General features: G+C 59.0%; 1 protein-coding gene and 2 gene segments (V, D, J or C); all 3 read right to left on the minus strand.

Moving 5' to 3' along the window:
* The window catches only part of LOC149992540 (Ig heavy chain Mem5-like), an 83,607-nt gene extending 64,367 nt beyond the window's left edge, over nucleotides 1–19,240 (minus strand). Inside the window, exon 1 of the mRNA XM_090263477.1 lies at nucleotides 19,161–19,240. Within this exon, the coding sequence (XP_090119603.1) occupies nucleotides 19,161–19,203 (43 nt within the window). The 5' untranslated portion in view covers nucleotides 19,204–19,240. The remainder of the gene's footprint in view (nucleotides 1–19,160) is intronic.
* The window catches only part of LOC149992534 (Ig alpha-1 chain C region-like), a 120,465-nt gene extending 100,693 nt beyond the window's left edge, over nucleotides 1–19,772 (minus strand). The window contains 1 exon segment of the C gene segment in view: nucleotides 19,709–19,772. Coding sequence covers nucleotides 19,709–19,757 — 49 coding nt within the window.
* Nucleotides 7,431–18,713, minus strand: LOC149992541 (immunoglobulin heavy constant mu-like). The segment is given in 7 exon segments: nucleotides 7,431–7,664; nucleotides 7,748–7,863; nucleotides 10,377–10,709; nucleotides 10,829–11,143; nucleotides 11,419–11,757; nucleotides 11,843–12,163; nucleotides 18,633–18,713. Coding segments are annotated over 7 exon segments (1,476 nt in total).
* Nucleotides 19,773–21,978: the final 2,206 nt, after the last annotated feature.

Here is a 21,978-nt window from a genome sequence, read left to right on the forward strand (position 1 = left end):
AGGACAGTTCAGGTTTCAAAAGGCCACACTGGCAATGAGTGGGGGGCACCGCCTGGAGACCGCAGGGCAGACTGTGTCATGGCCCTGGTGCAAGACGTCGGCTGGGCACAGAGGCGGGTTGAGGGCCATGGGTGCACTTGGCGGACGGTCACTTACTGGAATGGCAGAGTGTGCGTGGTGGGTTTCAAGAGGTAACTTACGGTGAGAATACAACAGTGGGCGCGTCTATGACAGGCGAGGTGAACGTGGCAGGGAAGGCGGACACGAGGCTATGACTGAGCTTCAGGCAGCAGTGACTCACTTGTGCGTGTTTGCTGAGCGCCTTCTGCCCGCTGGTGCCATCCAACCTGCTGGCTGGGTCCCACCTGCCATCTCTGCCCCTCCTGCTGGCTCCGCCCTGCCTCATGGGCCATCAGAGAGCAACACAGCCCTGTGCTTATGGAGGCAGCTCTCCTGGTGAAGACAGAGAGTAGGTGGCAGGCAAAATACGTGAGCCATAGAATGCGCTGGAAGGGCAGAGAAGGAAGCTCAGCAACGTGGAACTGAGGACTGGGGCTTTCATCCAGGCAGTTAGGGCTTCACACAGACTTGAAGTTGATCAGGGAGGGAGCCTCAAAGCCTGGGACAGCCTGCTGAGAGGATAGCTGTGGAGTGGAGGGACAGGAGGCCAGGGTCGGTGGTGCCCCCACAAGGACCCCCAGGGGTGAGTGGGAGGGTAGACCCTGAGGACATGACCCTGGGCACAGAGATGGCTCGACCAGGCTGAGGAGAACCAGGGTGGGAATTGGCTTCCTGGGGAGATGGCCTGAGTCGGGTAGGATGAGCCCCAAGGGCAGGGGCCAGGGACGGTACTGGACGGGACAGGACAGTGGGGAGGGACAGTGGTCGGCTCGTTTTCCGTGGCTGCTGGAGCAAATGAACACCAGTGTGTCCTCCCACAGCTGGGCTTGGTCATGTTCCAGGGCAGGGGCTGTGCCACCCGCACGCTCCGTGGAGAGCCCAGTTGGTCTTTTCTGGTTTCTGGGGCACCACCCCCCTTGGCTCGCGGCTGTTCCTGCGGCAGCTGGCAGCGCAGCGTGAACTGCTCACTTCTCTGTGATGACCCTGTCCCTGGGACAGGCAGGACACCTCTCAGCTCAACATCCTGAACTAGCAGGTTCCAGGGACAAGCAAGTTGTGTGTGAAGCACGTGTGTTGACTTCAGGCTGGCACATGTGTGCCTTGTGTGTGCACATGTGTGCGTTTGCACCTGTGCTGAGTCTGCCTGCCATGTGAGGGTGTGCATGTGTGCTCTGTGTGAGCTGTGCACATGTTTGGAGTGGGGCAGGGCCTCCCAGCCCATTCCCACCACGTGCTCAGGTGCTCACACAGCAGCCCCCGCTGTGTGCGACTCTCAGCCCCTGGTGCTGTGACTGGAAGCAGATCCTGACAGCTGGGACAGAAACAGGAGGCGGGTGCTAGGAGCCAAAGCTGCTTATGGAGCTGGCGAGTGGGCAGGAGGCAGGAGGTGCCTGAGTCAGGGCCACGCTCTGTGGGGCCAGGTGGGTGGTGGTGTCTCTGTCTAGGCAGACTCAGGGTGGCCCCTGCCCTCCGACTGCGGATAGCTCAGAGCCGAGCTCGGCTCCTCTGTGGGGATGGCATCTGCTCTCAGGGACACTTCACCTGAGCAGGGCCCTGGGGTCAGGGGGGCTGGCAGCCACGGGGGGCACAGAGCAGAGGACTCAAGAGTAGGAGATGGGAGGACATGACTCAGTCAGGGGCCTTGCTTCTCTGGAAGGGCCCAGGGTCCCACGCCTGGGTTCCATGTGCCCAGTGACTCAGGGACTCTTCCCCCGTCCCTGTGTCCCTGTGTGAGTGGCCATCCAGTGGCTGTCTTCCAGGAGGGCTGTGGCTGAGCAGACAGGGCAGTCCTCTCTAAGGGCCCTGGCGGCTCCCTCAGGTGGGCCGGTGTCCACTCCAACACTCTCCTGCAGGGTTTTTCTGGCTCTGCTCAGTCCCTGTCTGACACCAGTGAGTGTCACATCTCATCCACACAGCCCAGCTGTGGTCATGCTCAGGCCACCAGCAGGCTTTGGAGAATGCATGTCCTCATGGAGGGAGGTGGCCAGAGGGGGTTGCTGACAGAGGGCATGTGAGGCCCCTGACCCCCCAGTCTGTGCCCAAGGGACTGAGCTCTGAGGAACGTGTCCACTGGGCTCCCCAGCACCTCAGCTTCTGGCTCGGTGTGGCTGGGGCGCTGTTGGGGAAGTGGGTGGGTGGGGCTGGGGCTGAGGCCTTCCCACGCCCCCAGCCTGTGGCGGTGCAGCTCTGTCTCCCCGTGTCCTGAGGGCCAGGCTGTCCCCCCGTCAGTGTTCCCCAAGTATGCCTTCTGGTTGTGGCGCTGTTGTTGGGACTGTCTGTTAAGTGCTCAAGGCCCATCGCGCAGTGACCATTTCGATGGTTTAGAGTGTGAATGCCAGCAAGTTCCTGGGCCACGGGTCTGCGACAGGCCAGGGGCAGGTGTTGCTGGACAGGGACACATGGGCAATGTGCCCCCGCCCATTAGACACGGGAGGGACCATTTCACAGGGCACCGCTGGGGCCCAGCGGGGGTGCCGCCGTGGGCCAGGGCCCTGGGTGCATTCCGCACACCTCTCCCAATGCTCTCTGAGGGCAGTGAGTTTCCTCATCCTGCGTGGCAGACACTGGGTGCACTGCCAGACCCCCAGGCTTTGGGAGGCACCACGGGATTCTGTGAGGGTCAGGGAACAACATGTCCCCACAAAAGCCTTCAGGGTAGGTGCGTCCTGGTGCTGGCCTAGGGGCCCTCCTCGTGCACTGTGCTTCCTGCCGTCTGACCTAGGTGGGTCCCCGGCACACAAGGAGCCCGTATGGCCCCCTGCCCGGGGCGTGGCACACAATAGGTGCTCAGTAGCCATAAGTTCAGGACCCTGCCCTTCCTTACCAGGGTGTGACTTGAAGATTCCAAGGAGACGTCACAGAGCTGCCTGCAGGGGCAGCCTGAGGCATGGGCAGGCAGTGGGGCTATGCTGGCATGGGGGCTCCTCACCGGGGTATATGGCAGCGGTGGGGGCTGGAGTGGAGGCCTTTGGTAGGGGTGGCACACTGGTCACCGAGGGGGCCTGATTTCCCGACATGCTGAAATAAGAGGCGCAGTGGGCAGAGCATTGTGGATACAGGTGGGAAGAGTGGAGTCAGGGCTGGGCCTGGGTAGAGTCACGCTCAGCTGCTGCCTCCTGCACTCTGGAGACAGAGGCCAAAGGACTAGATTTGAAAGCTGGAGATAGAGCAGCTGAGGGTGGAGGAGGGAGAGGGAGCTGCTTTGAGGGTTTGCTGGGTACCTGTTTGGGACCCAGTGTCTGCTTTGGTTCTTGGGGTCAGGCCTGGGCGTCAGGTGCTGGGACAAGCGGCAGGGGGGACCCACCTGGCCACTGGAAAGTCTGGGGCATGTGACTGACACTGCAGCTGTGTGGGCCAGGCTTCCCGACAATGCACAGGAGGCAGAGGGGGGTGGCCCCTGCTTCTTCTGCATGGTCAGGGAGAGGTTCGTGAGCAGTTTCTGTGTCCCTGAGTGCCAGGTGACAAGTTGGACCCTGTCACCAAGCAGGCCAAGGGCACGAGGTTGCCTTCATTTGGGGCTTTGCACCCCAGGACCACGGGGAACATGGCTACATCTGGAAGACAGACAGAGTGAGGGTCCTGAGGACTGGATGCTGCTGAGGGCACAGGGCGGTGGGAGGGAGAGGCCCTGGGGGCCCTGGAGTGCACTGGGGGGCCCTCTGTCCCATCCCTTGGACCCCCGGTCCTTCTGCTCTATGCAGCTCCTGTTCTAACCCCCCTCCCTGGAGCTGCCAAGGGATGCCATAGTCCAGGGTGTGCTCTGGGCGAGGACCTGGGGCACCAGCTGCCTGGCAGGGGAGGCACAGTGTGGCTGGGCTTGCGTGTGACCTCCCGAGCAGCAGTGGGATCAGACCCTCCTGTCCCCAACTCCTGCTTCCAGGGGCTCTGCTGCTTGAGGACCAGCCTCTGGGTAGCTTTGGCCTCAGAGGGGCAGTTCAGCACTCTCCTGCAATGGGGTGAGGTGGGCAGCACCCCCAGCTCACGTCAGCAGGCCAGGGTCACAGGGTTGCCTTCATTTGGGGCTTTGCACCCCAGGACCATGGGGAACATGGCTGTACCTGGAAGACAGACAGAGCGGGGCTCCAGAAGGCTGGGTGCCTCTGAGGCTACAGGGCGGTGGCCTGGGCCTGGACCCTTGTAAGACTGTCACTCACGGACACTGGATCCTGGGGCTGGCAGGTCCCAGCATGGGCAGCTCCCTAATGGGTTGGCTTGCAGCTGCTTCATCCTTGCTGTGGGCTCCTGGGTGACCAAGGTGGCCGAGCTGACGTGGGGTCCCTGCCTGGGTCCCTGAGGGCATGGCTCTCTCCCAGTATCATGGGCACCTTTGCTCTCGGTCCCTCCTCCTGCCATGTCCCCAGCCCCCATGCTGCCTGTCAGTGCTGGGATGCAACTCATGCCCCCGTGACTCAGCTGTTGCGCAGGCTGTGGGCTGGGTGGAGGCACCGTGCCCTCTGCTCAGGGCCCCTGGGGGTAGAGCCCACCTCACTGCTCTCGAGTGCCTGGCGACCCTGCCCTCATCTTTTCCTGGGCTTTCTCAGCAGGACTATCTCCCTCTCTGTAAGGTAATGAGGTCCTGCTGGAGTGGGGTGGCTCCAGATCCCAGAGGACTTTGTCCTTACGGGAGGGGGACTTGGATGCACAGGCACGCACGGAGAGGCCCCGTGGAGAGAAAGCTCCTCCAGCGGAGGACGCCAGCAGCACCGCAGCAGGGGTGGGAGACCCTGGTGTCCCCTTGCAGCCTCCAGGCACCAGCCCTGGGACCTCGGGCCTCGACTCCCAGCCTCCAGGAATTTCTGTTGTTTAAGCTGCCTGGTCTGCGGGACTTGGGCACAGCCGCCCATAGGAAACGCCCGTAGGAAACGCCCGTAGGAAACAAATGCAGACTTTGGTGCAGAGCAGAGTGTGGATGTGGCTCTAGAACCGAATGGTGGGGGGAGGCCGGGAGAGTCTGGGGTGCACGTTAGAGAAACCCAACCGGGCCCAGAGAGGTCAGCAGAAATGCGGGCATTGAAGCCGAGTTTGTGTAGGTCTCCGAGGGAGCGGGAGCTGGCGAGAAGGCCCGTCCCATCTCAGAAAACACGCACATCATCATGATTGCCTGAGGTCCAGGTGCCTGTGGCCTCTGATGGGAACCAGGACCTGGGACCTTTAGACTGGAGGGCGGGAGACCCTCATTGGAAAGTGGCCGTGGATGTGGCTGGATTCTGGGCTACTGTTTTGTGTGAAGTAGGGCTCATGGGCAACGTGCTGAAGGTGCGGCCCGGCCTCTCCTCGCTGCCCATCGAGATGGGAAGATCCGAGACGTGAAGGAGTAGGGTGGCCAGTGGGCCAGTGAGGAGTGACCGGGACGGGCAGGTCTGGGAGGTTCCCAGCCTGTCCCAAGAGCATGCTCCCCAAACAGTGCCGAGGTGCGGCTGAGGGGCCATGCACGTGCCTCCTGGGTGCCACCAGCTGCCTCAGCAGCAGCCAGGAAGAGCAGGGGCAGGCGCTCTGGGACTGTAGACTCATGAGAGGAGGTGGGTGAAGGTCGGCGTGGAGGCAGCACACGGAGCTGCGGTCGCGGCGCAGAGGCTGGGCGGCCACAGGGGCCTGAGGACAGAGCATGGAGCCCAGGGTCTTCTGGGGCCTCAAAATCTAATGGGGTTTTCCCCGCAGGCTTTGAACTTGCTTGGAGCATGTGGCCTCTCCTCCCTCCCTCCCTTCCTTCCTTCCATCCGGTTCCTCCCTCTGGAGTGGGAGTCCTGGCCCTGTGGCCGGGCCACCAGCCACCATCGGGGAGCGCTCAGCCCCAGGATCATTCACTCACTCGCGACTGACTTAAATGAGATTTTGGGTTTAGTTGATCCTGGCACAGGTTCAGACCTGCAGGGATGTAGGGGTAGGATATTTTACATGTGAGAAGTCTATCCCCCTGGCACCACAGAAGGTAACCTCATCAGGAGGACTGAGGATGTGATGAGTGAGTGAAAGTGAGGTTGCACTGGGTGGGCTGGACCCCAGCCCAGTAGGACTGTGACTTTATGAGAAGGGGAGTTTGGGGACAGACAGACACAGATGACAAGACCACGTGCAGATGGAGGCAATGAGTGAGCTAAAGGATGCAGATGCTGGGACAGTGGGGAAAGGACGTGGCACTTCAGGGGAACCAACCGGCTGCACCTGGATCTGACTCCAGAATCTGACAGAATAAATTCCTGTTGTTGAAGCTGCCTGGTGTGTGGTTCTTTGTCATGACAGCCTCAGACACAATCCCAGGTGCTGTTCTGAGTGGCCAGCCCACGCCAGCATAAAAGCCCCCAACCATGCTGCACTGCCTGGCACTATGAGGGGCCCCACCTGAGTCCCTGAGCCTGCGAGGATGGGCCAAGTGGAATCCATTTAACTGAAGCTATGCCAGAGCCTGGAAGCTGTCCACCTGGAGTCCATAGCTGGGGACGGATTCCTCTTGGGATCCACGTCCTTTTCCAGTTCTGTCCTGGACAGTCACCCCTTCAGGGCCAGGCCAACGCTCAGGCCATGGACCCTCCAGCTCTGTGGGCTCCATGTGGCTCCTCTGCACATGAAATGGCCTCCTCCCAGACCCTGGCCCACAAGGCACCCACCAACTCCTGCCTGGTCACCTCCAGGGACCCTGGCTCTTCTGGGTCCCCTCTGCCTTCTCCTGAGCTGCCTCTGCCCAGACCCTTGCCACCACGGCTCTCCTGGACTCTGCGTGGCCTGCAGCCACTGGCTGTCCACCCCTCGCCCACTGAGCCCCACCTCACACCTCCACATCCACGTCCCCTTCACATGGCTCCTGCCTCCTGGCACCTCACGCCCTGCCATTGCTTCTGAGCCCAGCTACCACCTGCCTTTCTTTTGGTGAGATGGTGGATGGAGTCTTACCCTGCCGGCCTGCCTCCCTGTCATTCATGTTCCTGGCTGGTCGCCAGACACTGTCTGCCCCCTGGGTCCCACTGGCACGCTGCACACATGCTGTGAGGGGTGGAACAAGCCCTCAAGATGTCCAGGCTTGTGAGGAACAGCAACGCACAGTCGCAGTGCGTCTTGCTGGTGTCCTGAGCACAGGTCCTGGTAATGATGTGGAGGCCAGAACCCAGCCGCACGGAGGTCACGTTGGGGAAACCGGGCCCGCATTCCCACAGCACGGCCATCTTCCTTCACCAGGCTGACAGCCCGTGCCCCTGGCCTGTGCGAAGGGGGCCTCCCTTTCCCACGTGCCCGTTAGAATTGGAGTCACCTGTTGAAAGGCTCACAGAACACACAGGAGTGTGGTTTGGCAAAAAAAAAACCTCCATGAGGAATCATTTTCACAAGATAAAATGTGCATATTTATTTCAAAGAGACAAGCACATACATTGCAAAGCTGCTCCTGGTCCCCACGCTCCCTCCACATGGGGCTGTGTCCAGAGAAGCCGCTTTGTAGCACTGGAATCTGGGGGGTGGCACAGGCAGATTTAGGGCCCTGGCCTCAAGGCAGCGGGCATTCCCTTGGTTCCGGCTCCTTGGTGTCCATGCTCCTGTCCAGAGGGTCACTTCACCTGCAGGTGACAGGGGCAGGGTGAGGTGCTCCTCCGTGGGCCTCCATGCCTTTGGGCTGCCCTCCAGCCCACCGCCCATCTACCTTGAACAGGGTGACTGTCGTGCTGTAGAAGAGGCTGAGCAGGAACAGGACGATGAAGGTGGAGGCCATGGTGTTGAGGTTCTCGAAGCCTTCCTCCTCAGCGCTCACCTCCTCTGCTGGAGACACAGCAGGGGCCTCAGGCTCTGCCTGCACCCAAGCAGCCCACCCTCCTGCTGCCCCCAGCCCCCGGCTGTGCTGCCCCCTGAAGGGCTGGGTAGGGTGGGGGGCAGAAGCAGAAGACATAAGGGAGGGCCTTCTGACAGCCTGACGGGGGGCTGAGCAGAAGCCCTTGTTCTAGGAGCCCTAGGGTGCAGGGACAGTGACAGAGCAGCTCATGGACGCAGGAGTAGGTGCAGAAGGACAGAGGCAGGGGTGACCCCAGTGGGCTCTCCTAGAGGTGGGCTCCGCCAGGCTCCTGGACTCTCCTAGAGGCGGCAGTGGGACAGCCAAAGCCATTTGGGGTGGGGAGGCTGGGAGGGGGGCCTCCTGTCCCCTGTGGTTGGGGGTGGCAGTGGAGGCAGACAGATGTGTGGGCCCAGGGGATCCCCTCCTTGCTTCCTGAGTGGGACTCTCACTCTCTCCTTCTTGGACTGGAAGGTGTGTCTCAGAGGCTGCATGGGGTCCTGGCTTGTCTGTCCCACCTGGATTCACGGCTCTGGGACCGAGGGTTCAGAGAGATGCCTGAGGCCTGGGGGAGAGTGACACTGGGATGGACAGGCTGACACATACAGTGGGGTCTGAAACCCCAATGCAGATGGGACTTTTGAGGTGCCTGGAACCCAGGCCCCCAAAGGGCCAGAAACGTGAGGTGTCTAAGAGGTGGGCCAAAAGGGGCAGGGTCATCTTCTGGGAATGGAGGCTTTCTCGGGCCCCTGCGTCGCTCCATCCTGGCTGCAGACTGTCTATTCCCAGTGTTTCCAGAGCCAAGTGTTTACAGGGGCAGAGCCACAAGATCAGCCTCCCTCCCTGCTCAACTCTTTCTGTTCACAGATGGGTGTGGGTCCCGCTTTCAACAGCCTGGGTGGGGCTGGGTTGTCCCTGAGGACCTGCAGCCAGCCAACCAGGTTGGTTCATTGAGCCTTTTGCCCTGGGCCTGGGATGGTGGCCCTGGTCAGAGTCCTGGCTGGGTGGCCAGATGCACCTCAAAGCTGAGACAGAGGATAAGCAGGCCTTGGGCAGGAATCCCTGCAGCAGGCATCATGCAGAGAGGCAGAAGTATCTGCAAAGGCATTATGTGACCAGGGTGCACAGCATGGACATACATGCGCATCTGGGTCTGTGCGTGCACATGTATGTGTTCATGTGTGCAAACATCTGTGTTTGTGTACCATTGTACATTTGTGTGTCCATGACTATGTGTGTGAGTACCTGTGTTTGTGACTGTATTATGTGTATGAGTGTGTCTATATCTGTATACACGTGTCTATGCCTTTCCACACACCTGTGCATGTATATACGTTTCTGTGTGCCCATGTCCATTGCATGTGTGTCTCTGCATCCATGTGCATTTGTGCTGATCTGTGTATGTGTCCACTTATGTGCATATGTTTGTGTACATGCACAAATGCATCTCTATGGGTATGTGGCTGTGCATATATGTACTTGTGTGCATATACCAGTCTGTATGTGTGCATGTAACTGTATGTTTGTGTTCATGTGCTTTGTGTACTCATATCCATAGCATGTGTCTCTGTGTTCATGTCCATGTGTGTGTATGCTGGTGCCCATGTGTAAGCATGTTTCTGCGTGTACATGTTCATATCTGTACATGCATCTCTGTGCATACATGCATATCCCTGTGTGAGCACTCTGCATGAGTGTCTGTATATATGTGCATGTATGTCTCTCTTGTACATGTCTATGTGTGTATGCATGACTGTGTACCTGTGTGCCAGTGTATCCATATCCTTGCATGTGTGTTTGTGTGCCCATGTCCACTTCATGTGTGCCTGTGTTTATGTCCAAGTTATGCACACCTGCGCATGTGTGCCTGTATCCATGTGCATGTGCCTTCGTGTGTATTCATATATATGCATGTATCTGGGCGCATCCATGTATGTGTCTGTGTGTACACACTGCATGTGTCTGTGTGCTCATGTCCACTATATGTGTCTGTGTCCATGTCCATGTATGTCCACATGTGTGCATGTGTCTGTGCGTGCGAGCATGTGTCTCTGTGTGTGCGTGTGTGTGTGTGTTGCATATCCATGTCCCTGTGTGCTCATAGCATCAGTAGAGGAGTGGTGAGCATTGGCTCTGTCTGCTGTGAGCACCCTGCAGGGGCTCAGCACTTTCAGAGGCAGGTGGAAGGCCAGTGGGTGAGGCAGAGGTAGGCACGGCAGTGGAGGGTGGTCTGTGAGGTGGGGGCAACACAGCTGTGAACCCAGCAGGCGAGAGCATTGCTCACTCAGGACCAGCATCTTTTGAATGGAAATTTTTATTTCTAATTTTTATAGAATGCGGCATCCCACCTCATCGGCACAGTCAGTCTGCATGCATGCACACACACAGCACAGTGACAGGTCAGCCAGAGGCTCTGGTACTACCCTCGAGGGGCAGCCTGGGGGTCAGTGGCAGGTGCTGGCCACGTCAGACATGACGAGGGACACGTTGTACAGGGTGGGTTTACCAGTGGACTTGTCCACGGTCCTCTCGGTCACGGAGTGGGGCAGGGCCTCATGGGCCACGACGCAGGTGTAGGTGTCCCCAGCACTCCAGTCCTCCTCACTCACAGTCAGGATGCTGTGGACAAAGTATAAGCCAGGGCCCTGGGGCTCAGGCAGTGGGGAGCTGGTCACATACATGTCAGGGGACACAGGCTGCCCTCTCTGCATCCACTGCACAAACACGTCTGGGGGCGAGAAGCCCTTCACTAGGCAGATGACCGAGGCCGACTCCCGCAGGTTCAGCTGTTCCCTGACAGGCGGCAGCACATACACAGAGGGTGCGTGTTTGACAGCTTCTGTGGGAGGAGAGGCAGTGGTGAGCTCATGGGGCAATGGGGTTTGTCCCTGACAATAAGGGAGCCCTGCCTGTGGCTGTGGGGGCCTAGGGCAGCGAGAAGGGCAGGGAAGAACATACCCTTGGGCCTGGAGATGGTGTGCTTCAGTGGTGAGGGCAGGTCCCTGTGGTCCACTGTGCATGTGAACTCTTCTGACTCCCATTCCTCCACGCACACAGTGGCCTCTCCTCTGACACTGAAGGTGGCATTGCTGTGGCTCTCAGGTGCGCTGAGGTGAGTTTCTAGATACTTGCCACTCTGGCTGGTCCAGGAGATGTTCAGGCCCTCATAGGTGGCCATGTCTGTGACCAGGCAGGACAGCTTGGCCACCTTGGTGAGGAAGATGCTGGCGAAGGAGGGGGGAATGGTGAAGATTTTGATGCTGGTGGATGTACCTGTGGGAAGAGAGTGGGTTTGAGTGACTGGCTTTGCTGAACCTGTCCTGAACCCTAGGGTCCTGCTGGAGAGGGTGCTGGGTCTCCTCCTGACAAGTGGCCCTAAGCTGCCCTGCACAGCCTCTGCCCTGTCCTTGGCCTCTCCAGGGAGCCAAGGCTCGGGGACCAGCTAGTCTTTGTCTGAAGCAGTGTCTGCAGACCTGCGTGGACACCTATGTGTTGAGGGGGGGTGATCTTTGCCCTCGCAGGCCACCCTCGGGGGCAGGACAACTCACCAGAGTTACACACAGATGACACGTTCTTCTGGAAGGTCAACCCGCTGTGCTTCACTTGGCAGGTGAACACACTCTGGCTGAGCCAGTCATTCTCAGCGATGGTCAGCATACTGCTGACCCTGTAGGTCACAGGTCTGGACCCTTCGGACTCGACCTGCACCTTGTCCGTGGTGAAGTCAGAGTCTAGCAGCTTTCCCTCCCGCAGCCAGGACACAGAGACCTTCTTGGGGCTGAAGCCTGTGGCCTGGCAGATGAGCCTGGACTTGCGGGGGCTGGTGCCATAGAAGGCATCGCGGGGCGGGATGAAGACGGTCACGTTGGGGGGCAGGATCTCGGTCTCTGTGGCAAAAGGGGACACACGTCAGGCTGGCCTGGCCTGGCCCCACCTCGGCCGCCTGTCTGAGGAGAAGAGGCCCTGTCTCACCTTTTCTGATGGCCACTTGGACACTTTTTTCACCAGTGGAGTGTCTGACATTGCACTTTATGAACTCGTCTGTGCCCTGGATGACGTCGACAGAGGGCAGGAACACCTGGGAGCTGACTGAGTACTTGCCCTGTCTCAGGACCTCTGGAAACTTCTGGATGGCCTGGCTGCTGAGGCCAGTGTTGTTCATATAGCTCCAGGAGAAGGTGGCAGAGCTGGGCAGGAAGTCCTTGGCCAGGCAGCCCATGGTCACCAGGCCCGCATCAGACAGGGAGTTCTCACAGGAGACGAGGGGAAGAAGGAATGGGGAAGACTGGCTCTCTGATGACCAAGAGGGGAAAAGAGAGAAAGCGGGTGAGAAGGTGACTTTCCAGGCTCTCCCAGGCATGGATCAGGCCCATTTCCCTGCAGCTGCCCCTCCAGACCAAGCTTATGGCAGGCCTCCAAGACCCTGCCACCTGTGTGGGGGGCAGTTGTGGCAAGACTGTAGTCTTAGCACAGGCTTCAGCGTGCGTGGAGGCTGCTGAAGCCCCCACACTGCCCCAGGAACTTTCTCTAAGCATGGGTGTGAAGAATGATTCTGGTAAGAGCTGGCAGATCTGTCCCTTCTTCCCTCAGCAACATTGTTCCTGCACTCAGGACACTCACACCCTGGCTCCTGGCTTGGGACGGCCCAGGCCCCAGCCAACTCTGTCATTCCCCTGAACACTGGAGCTAGCATGCTCTGCCTCAGCACAGGGAGTGCCCCGGGCAGCTGCCAGGAGGAAAGGAGCCCCTGCGAACTCAGCCCTCACTACCCTGGCTCAGCCACACTACTGTCCAGCCTTGTGTGTCTGAAGAATGGTATGTGTATGGTGGATGAGACCAATACAGACTCAACTCAATACATCCTGAGCACCACCGGGCCACAGAGGCCAGCCCAGTGTCAGCCAGGGTGGTCGTGGATGGCCAGCTCAACCAAACAAGACCCACATGGCCCAGCCAGGTTAATGCGGCCCCAAAACATGGCCCAGCCAGGTTAATGCAGCCCAAAGCAATCATCAAAGTCATCCAAGTTAGGCAGCTACCAGGTCCATTTTTGCTGGATCAAGCTCATTTCACTTTGGTAACCACCCAGACAGCTCAGGCCAACTCACCCCAGTTCAGATCCACTCAGCCTAGCCCAGCTAGCCCAGCTCACCTAGCTTAGCTCAGCTCAGCTCAGCTCACCTGACCCAGCTCGCCCAGCTCACCCAGCTCATCTCACCCAGCTCTGCCCAGCTCACCCAGCTCACCCAGCTCACCCGGCTCAGTTCAGCTCAGCCCAGCTCAACCCAGCTCAGCCCAACCCAGCTCAGCCCAATTCAGCTCAGCCCAGCTCACCCAGCTCAGCCCAGCTCACCCAGCTCAACCCAGCTCAGCTCAGCCCAACTCACCCAGCTCAGCTCGGCTCACCCAGCACAATTCAGTTCAGCCCAGCTCAGTTCAGCTCACCCAGCTCAGCTCGGCTCACCCAGTTCAGCTCACCCAGCTCACCCAGCTCAGGCTAAGCCCAGCTCACCCAGCTCAGCTCGGCTCACCCAGCTCAGCTCACCCAGCTCAGCCAGCTCAGCCCAGGTCAGCCCAGCTCAGCCAGCTCAGCTCAGCTCACCCAGCTCAGCCCAGCTCAGCCCAGCTCAGTTCGGCTCACCCAGCTCAACCCAGCTCACCCAGTTCAGCTCACCCAGCTCAGTTCGGCTCACCCAGCTCAGCTCGGCTCACCCAGCTCAGGCTCAGCCCAGCTCACCCAGCTCAGCTCAGCTCAGCCCAGCTCAGCTCAGCTCAGCTCACCCAGCTCAGCTCAGCTCAGCCCAGCTCAGTCTAGCTCAGCTCAGCTCACCCAGCTCAGCCCAGCTCAGCCCACCTCAGTTCGGCTCACCCAGCTCAGCTCGGCTCACCCAGTTCAGCTCACCCAGCTCAGCCCAACTCACCCAGCTCAACTCGGCTCACCCAGCTCAGCTCAGCTCACCCAGCTCAGCTCAGCTTAGTCCAGCTCAGCCAGCCCAGGTCAGCTCAGCCCAGCTCAGCTCGGCTCACCCAGTTCAGCTCACCCAGCTCAGGCTCAGCCCAGCTCACCCAGCTCAGCTCAGCCCAGCTCACCCAGCTCAGCTCAGCCCAGCTCACCCAGCTCAGCTCAGCTCACCTCACCCAGTTCAGCCCAGCTCACCCAGCTAAGCCAGCTCAGCTCAGCTCAGCCCAGCTCAGCCCAGCTCACCCAGCTAAGCCAGCTCAGCTCAGCTCAGCCCAGCTCAGTCCAGCTCAGCTCAGCTCAGCCCAGCTCAGCTTGGCTCACCCAGCTCAGCTCACCCAGCTCAGGCTCAGCCCAGCTCACCCAGCTCAGCCCAGCTCACCCAGTTCAGCCGAGTTCACCCAGCTCAGCTCAGCCCAGCTCACCCAGCTCAGCTCAGCCCAGCTCACCGAGCTCAGCCCACCTCAGCTCAGCTCACCCAGCTCAGCTCAGCCCAGCTCGCCCAGCTCAGCTCAGCTCAGCCCAGCTCAGCCCAGCTCAGCCCAGCTCACCCTAGCTCACCCAGCTCAGCTCGGCTCACCCAGTTCAGCTCAGCTCAGCTCAGCCAGCTCAGCTAAGCTCAGCCCAGCTCACCCAGCTCAGCCCAGCTCCGCTTGGCTCACCCAGTTCAGCTCAGCTCAGCTCAGCCAGCTCAGCTAAGCTCAGCCCAGCTCACCCCGGCTCAGCCCAGCTCAGCTCAGCTCACCCAGCTCAGCTCAGCCCAGCTCACCCAGCTCAGCTCAGCCCAGCTCACCCAGCTCAGGCTCAGCCCAGCTCACCCAGCTCAGCTCAGCCCAGCTCGCCCAGCTCAGCTCAGCTCAGCCCAGCTCAGCCCAGCTCAGGCTCAGCCCAGCTCGCCCAGCTCACCTAGGCTCACCCAGCTTAGCTCACCCAGCTCAGCCCAGCTCAGCCCAGCTCACCCAGCTCAGCCCAGCTCAGCTCGGCTCACCCAGTTCAGCTCAGCTCAGCTCAGCCAGCTCAGCTCAGCTCAGCCCAGCTCACCCAGCTCAGCCCAGCTCAGCTCGGCTCACCCAGCTCAGCTCAGCCCAGCTCACCCAGCTGAGGCTCAGCCCAGCTCACCCAGCTCAGCTCAGCTCAGCTCAGCCCAGCTCGCCCAGCTCAGCTCAGCTCAGCCCAGCTCAGCCCAGCTCAGGCTCAGCCCAGCTCGCCCAGCTCACCTAGGCTCACCCAGCTCAGCTCAGCCTAGCTCACCCAGCTCAGCTCGGCTCACCCAGTTCAGCTCAGCTCAGCTCAGCCAGCTCAGCTCAGCTCAGCCCAGCTCACCCAGCTCAGCCCAGCTCACCCAGCTCAGCCCAGCCCAGCTCAGCCTAGTTCACCCAGCTCAGTTCAGCTCAACTCACCCAGCCCAGCCCAGCTCAGCCTAGTTCACCCGGCTCAGTTCAGCTCAGCTTACCCAGCTCACCCAGCTCAGCCCACCTCAGCCCAGCTCAGCCCAGCTCAGCCCAGCTCAGCCCAGCTCAGCCCAGCCCGGCTCAGCCCAGGTCAGCTCACCCAGCCTGGCTCAACTTGGCCCTGCTCAGCTCAGCTCAGAAAGCTCAGTTCAAACTGGTTTAGTTCAGCTCACTCAGCTCAAAGCTGCCCCGGACAATCTGGAAAGCCCAGTGTTTCTGGCCAGAAAGGATCAGGCCTGCAGCCATGCCCACCTCCGCTGCAGCCATCTCAACCACACGTGCTGCACAGCTGGGCCCAGGGTCAGTTCCTTCCTGGGGTCTCTCCCTGCCTTTTGTCCCTGGGTAGCTCATTTCCTGGTCCCTGGCCCCAGCCCCAGCTGGCTTTCGGCTCCCAAGCAGTATCAATCACTAGCCTCCCCCAACAACCTGGTTAAAATACTTCCTGACAACTTTAAGTCATTAAAACATCCGCAGGAATTGGAAGAGCATTGCTCCTGTGCGGAGAGTTTGGGGTAGATCCCGTGGTGCCTCTCCTCCAGGCACATGCCCTACAATGAGCGCCGGACTTTAACTGTGTTCCCTCTAGAGAAAAATCATCACTAGAAATGGCCAGGAAATGCATTTTTCTGAGTTCTCCACTTAGAATTCTGCTCTTTAGAACAAAGCTCTTTTGAAGGCATGGGCTAATTTCTAATGTGTGATCATGACCTAAAGACCAAAGATATGTTCACAGCTTACGAAAAGACAACAGAAGTGTGGCCTTGTCTGAGTCACACCATCGGTAGTTGGTGGCAATGGGGCAACACTTGCCCCCTTTCCCTGGAATGTTCCTTAGGGAAAGTAAAATGTGAGTGACCCAGACAGGGGGTCACACAAACAAGCCTCTCTGCCTTCACTGAGCATCCATCACCCAAGATCCCCCTCCAGGGAGAAGCAAAACCATCAGACCATCATGTGTCCCCAGCAGGCTGGCAGCAGGCTGCCACTCTCTTACCATGTCTGCCTGGTCACTGGAAAGCCCCTTGTGCTCTTTGTCCTGCAACAGTTTCTCCAAATCCACCACTCACAGGAATCACAATTGAGACAGCGCTGGGCTGGCGGCAGAAGCCAGGGCCACGCGTCCCCAGCCTGGCATGCAGGGCCGCTCTCAGACCCACAACCTGCGCAAGTTCAAGCCAGAAAATGTCCTTGCAATGCACCTGGCTCCTTTCTGACTCAGCTCTTGACTGGCTTCCTCTTGATCCACCGACTAACATGCTTAACCAAAATAATTTCGGACAAAGACAATTACACACATTTCACTTAAATGTGTACTCAAAGCAACTTGAACAGTGCTCTTAAAAAATACTGAAACAAAGGCAACTTTTTCAGAATATCAAAGTGTTTCCTCATCATAAAGATAAAATCGCTTAACTTAAAGAACTGCAAATAGTCTTTGTAAAAACAGTGCTTTGGGGACAAGAACCGGTGTCAGATTAATTACCATTTGAAGGAATAACTAATTTTAAAAAGTAATATGAATGCACTGATAAATGGCCCCTAAGGCTGTTTAATTTCTTAAACATCTTAATTTCAAAATGAATGTAAATGAGAAGTTGGTAAGCTAAGGCTGAAGAAATTGAACCCAAATAGTTAAAAAAGGAACCTCCTAGTTTCTGTCCAGCATCTCTGTCTTATTTTAGAACTCAGGCCACCCAGGTGTTGTTTTGCTCAGAGGAACACTTTTAGATTTGTGGGCAAAACCATCCGAAACCACTTCTTCATAACCATAAACTGAATTTGCCCATTGCGTTTTCTTGCTTCCCAAAATAGACCGTGGCCGGCCCGCTTCCGGCCCCCTGCTGCAGGTGCACGGCCTCAGTGGCCAACATCAATTGTCACTAGCTCGGCTCCATCCACTCGGAACATCCCTTAATTAATCTAAAAAATAAGTTTAATTTTATATTGTTAAAACTCAGCCCTGAATTGAGGCTCACAATTCCGAATTACCATTTCTTGGCCAAATTTTCATCACTATCAACTCCAGAAAGATGTGACTAATTAAATAATAAGATATAGAAATGTAACATACTTGAAAACTCTCACATTTTAAAGTCACAATTTTCTTAACCACTTTCCAAAGGAGCTACTTCCAATATTCAGTAAGGCTCTTAAGAGAGCAAACCATTTTCCCTTAGACGCTGCCTTCTGAGGCTGAGCTCTCTGGCCTCGGCCGCTTCTCGCTTCAGAGGCCGGTCACCCACTGTCCCTGAGATCAGGGTCACACGTCCCTTCTCACCGGACAGTGCTCTTCCTAACCAATAAACAAGTCTCAACACAATCTAGCAATTTTAAATTAAATTTAAATTACATAAAGGTAATGAACTTGGGAAAACTTCCTGTCTAGTGCAGAACTTCACTCCTGAGTCAGGACAATGCCTCCCTGAGCATTGTTCCTTTGCCGGTTCACAAACACTGGTGCCAGGCACCCTCCTCACCGACACCCGACTCTGATGGTGAGACTGTCCTGCTGCAGCCCACCTACCCTAGGCCAGGGCTCCGGGCCTCTCACCTCAGTGTGGCCCCACAAGCCGGCAGTCCCTCTTTCAGGGGTTCAGTGATCCCCTGGACACACCAGCATCATTCCAGTTTTCGAAAGGCATCAGAAAATCAAGAGGCTCTGAAGTCCCTGAGCCCTGGCCCCTGACCCCTCCAGCCAGCCTGCCCAGGCCCCCGGGTGCACACGTCCCAAGGAATAGCCACTGATGCCCAGGAAAACCCACAGAGAGGAGCAGAAAATGAAGGCCCGAGAAGGCCATTCTTACCTGAGGAGACAGTGACCAGGGTCCCCTGGCCCCAGTACTCCATACCATAGTAATCACAGCGGTGCAAACTCCATCCTCACCCCACAAAAACCAGGGGGCTGGCCCGGCATCACCCGAGGCCACCAGAGACCTGTTTCTGCCTCCAAGTGCCACATGGAAGTTGACCATTCAAGTCACTGTGACCTGGAGGGTCCTGGGCCCCTCCGCCAGCCGCTCCCCCAAGCTGACCACAGAAGCCAGACCACTGGCTGACAGTGAACAGACAGTCCCCACTGGAACTCAGAAGTCCAAGCAACACAGAGGGCCACCCAACCCGCACGGTAGGTGCGACAGAGCCCATAGAGCCGGGGACAGGGCAGCCACACCGCCCTGTCGGTCCCCATGCCAAAGTGTCCTTGGGGAGGGGAGGTTAATCTCCAGTCCCCGCTTAGCGGGTCCTCTCCCTGGCTCCCTTTCCTGATCTCCAAAATGCCTCATTTTCTCTGATATTCAGACTCTGACCCCCAATCTCCCCCAGTGCCATTCCAGGGGTGTGGGTGAGGACTCACCTGAGGAGACGGTGACCAGGGTCCCCTGGCCCCAGTAGTCCATAGCATCATAATCACAGCAGTGCAAACTCCATCCTCACCTCACAAAAACCAGGGAGCTGGCCCGGCATCACCCGAGGCCACCTGGAGACTTGTGCCGTCTCCTGGCACCACATTGAAGTTGACCAAGTCACTGTGACCTGGAAGGTCCTGGGCCCTCTGCCATCCACTCCCCCAAGCTGACCCACAGCGACCGTGAACAGACAGTCCCCACTGGAACTCAGAAGTCCAAGCAACACAGAGGGCCCCCCAACCCGCACGGTGGGTGCGACAGAGCCCATGGAGCCGGGGACAGGGCAGCCACATCGCCCTGTCGGTCCCCATGCCAAAGTGTCCTTGGGGAGGGGAGGTTAATCTTCAGCTCCTGCTTAGCGGACCCTCTCCCTGGCTCCCTTTCCTGATCTCCAAAATGCCTCATTTTCTCTGATATCCAGACTCCGACCCCCAATCTCCCCCAGTGCCGTTCTAGGGGTGTGGGTGAGGACTCACCTGAGGAGACGGTGACCAGGGTCCCCTGGCCCCAGTACTCCATAGCATTGTAGTCACAGCAGTGCAAACTCCATCCTCACCCCACAAAAACCAGGGGGCTGGCCCGGCATCACCCGAGGCCACCAGAGACCTGTTTCTGTCTCCAGGTGCCACATGGAAGTTGACCATTCAAGTCACTGTGACCTGGAGGGTCCTGGGCCCCTCCGCCAGCCGCTCTCCCAAGCTGACCACAGAAGCCAGACCACTGGCTGACAGTGAACAGACAGTCCCCACTGGAACTCAGAAGTCCAAGCAACACAGAGGGCCACCCAACCCGCACGGTAGGTGCGACAGAGCCCATAGAGCCGGGGACAGGGCAGCCACACCGCCCTATCGGTCCCCATGCCAAAGTGTCCTTGGGGAGGGGAGGTTAATCTCCAGTCCCCAGTTAGCGGGCCCTCTCCCTGGCTCCCTTTCCTGATCTCCAAAACGCCTCATTTTCTCTGATATTCAGACTCTGACCCCCAATCTCCCCCAGTGCCGTTTCAGGGGTGTGGGTGAGGACTCACCTGAGGAGACGGTGACCAGGGTCCCCTGACCCCAATATACAAGCCACATTGTGACAACTATGTCAGAATCCTGGGCAAAAACTGGTGCCCGGCTAAGGCCTCAGGTCCACCTCAGAAAATGCCCAGTGAGGGCAGAGGGGACTACGGGGCCTGGAGGCCAAGGGTGACTGAGACCCCAGAGAGGCCCTGGCTGCAGAGCCCAGGAGCAGGAGGATCTGGGTGGTCTTCTCTGCATCCATGGGAGCCGTGTCCCCTCCTGGCCCCCTTCCTGAGCCCTGGGCTGGCCCCAGTCCTTCTAGACCTGGGACCCAGACACCTAATTTTCCCCCAAATGCATCAAAAACCCTCCGAGAGACAGAGGAGAGAGGGACTGTGAGGACTCACCTGAGGAGACGGTGACCAGGGTCCCCTGGCCCCAGTAGTCGAAGTAATCACATTGCCATGGGCGCCCTCAGCCAGCGTACAAAAACCCGCCCCCCCCCCCCCCCCCGTGCCACAGAAAGCCTGTCCCCTCAGGGCTCCGCGCTCTGCCATGCAGCCCCTCAGCGCCTCTGCCTTCCAGAGCAAAGGCCCCTGGCTGCACCCAGCAATGAGTCTCTGGGAATTTCTTTCCCAGCCCCAAGGCAGAGGAGGAGAGGAACCCTTCTTACCTGAGGAGACAGAGCGTGTCCCCTCCTGGCCCCCTTCCTGAGCCCTGGGCTGGCCCCAGTCCTTCTAGACCTGAGACCCAGACACCCTAATTTTCCCCCAAATGCATCAAAAACCATCCGAGAGACAGAGGAGAGAGGGACTGTGAGGACTCACCTGAGGAGACGGTGACCAGGGTCCCCTGGCCCCAGTCATACAAGTCATCACATTGCCATGGGCGCCCTCAGCCAGCGTACAAAAACCCGCCCCCCCACCCCCCGGTGCCACAGAAAGCCTGTCCCCTCAGGGCTCCGTGTCCTGCCACACAGCCCCTCTGCCTTCCAGAGCAAAAGCCCCCTGACCCCAACGAAAGGCCTTCTGCAGAGGAGAGACCCCGGTGGCCTCAGGACAGAGGAGGAGAGAGGAAGCCATCTTGTCTTGGGAGAGGGTGACGGGGGTCCAGGGCCCGAAGTCACCAGCAGCACAGCCTCCTCCTGCCGCTTCCCCCCACAAACGCACCCCCCTCCTGTCCCCGTTTGAGAGCAAACACTGCACCTGGCTTGGCACACCTGAGACCCCCTGGCCCGGGTCGGACACCAGAGGCCAGACTCACCTGAGGAGACGTGACAGGGATGCCCTGGCCCCAGTGCCCAAAGCAAGCATGGGCACAGTGAGTAGCCCCATGCCGAAGCCTCGGACACCCCCCAGCCAGGTCCCCGGGGAGCCCAGGGAGCTGCAACGTGTGCTCTTGCCTTGAAGACACAACAGCCCACTCCGTCCCTGGCAGGCTCCCTCCTGCCCTTGGTCCCAGGTCTGGCTTTGCACATCCTTCCTGACACCTGGGCTTTGCTTCCACAGCTCACATCTCCCCGCTCACCCTGCACCTGCGCCACCCCGCCCCCATCTGTTGGCCTGTAAAGCGTCCCCATTGTGGGCTTCTGCCCAACCCCTCACGCATCTGGCACTGAGCTCTGGAGGACGCCCCGGCCGCCCTGGGGGCGCTGGCCAGGTTTTTGTAGAGTTGTCAGTCACCGTGGTCCCAGCTACCACTGTGCTTCCTGGCCCAGCCGAAACCTGCAGGCTGGAGCGGGGCCAGGTGGGCGGAGGCCGGTCTCCTGCGGACAGCAGACAGCCGGGCCGCAGAGCAAAGAGGCCCAACGCGAAGGGCTGCTTTTCGCTCTTCTTTAGAAGTAAGAGCAGACTCAGGGCTGCGCCCGAGGCCTTCTGTGCCCCCTTGCATCTGAGCTTCTCTCAGCTGGAGAAAGCCCTTGAGCCGGGTGTGGGTGTCAACCTTCGGAGGTCCCAGCCTGAAAGACTGATTCTTCTCTAGCCATAGCTTGTTAATTCTACCTTTTCATTGTCCCCCCAGGTGCAGGCTCCCGGGGGTGACTGCTGGGCCGCTGGGTTTCCACAAGGGTGGGTTCCCTCCAGCTCCCCTGGGGCTGCTGGTCCTTGGGAAGGGTCTCAGGAAGGCAGTGCAGAGGGCGGGGTAACACTAAGGGAGAGGGTGTCCCCCCGCCCCAACACCTGATGGGCTGCTCTCCTCAACCCCTGACTCGGGGCGGGGCATGGAGATGGGGTGCCAGGACTCAGAGGGGCATCAGGTGTGGGCCCTTGGGTAGGTAGACGCACACAGGCTCTCT

This window comes from Furipterus horrens, unplaced genomic scaffold, assembly GCF_987537825.1.
Source record: "Furipterus horrens unplaced genomic scaffold, mFurHor1.1.pri manual_scaffold_15, whole genome shotgun sequence".
NCBI lineage: Eukaryota > Metazoa > Chordata > Mammalia > Chiroptera > Furipteridae > Furipterus > Furipterus horrens.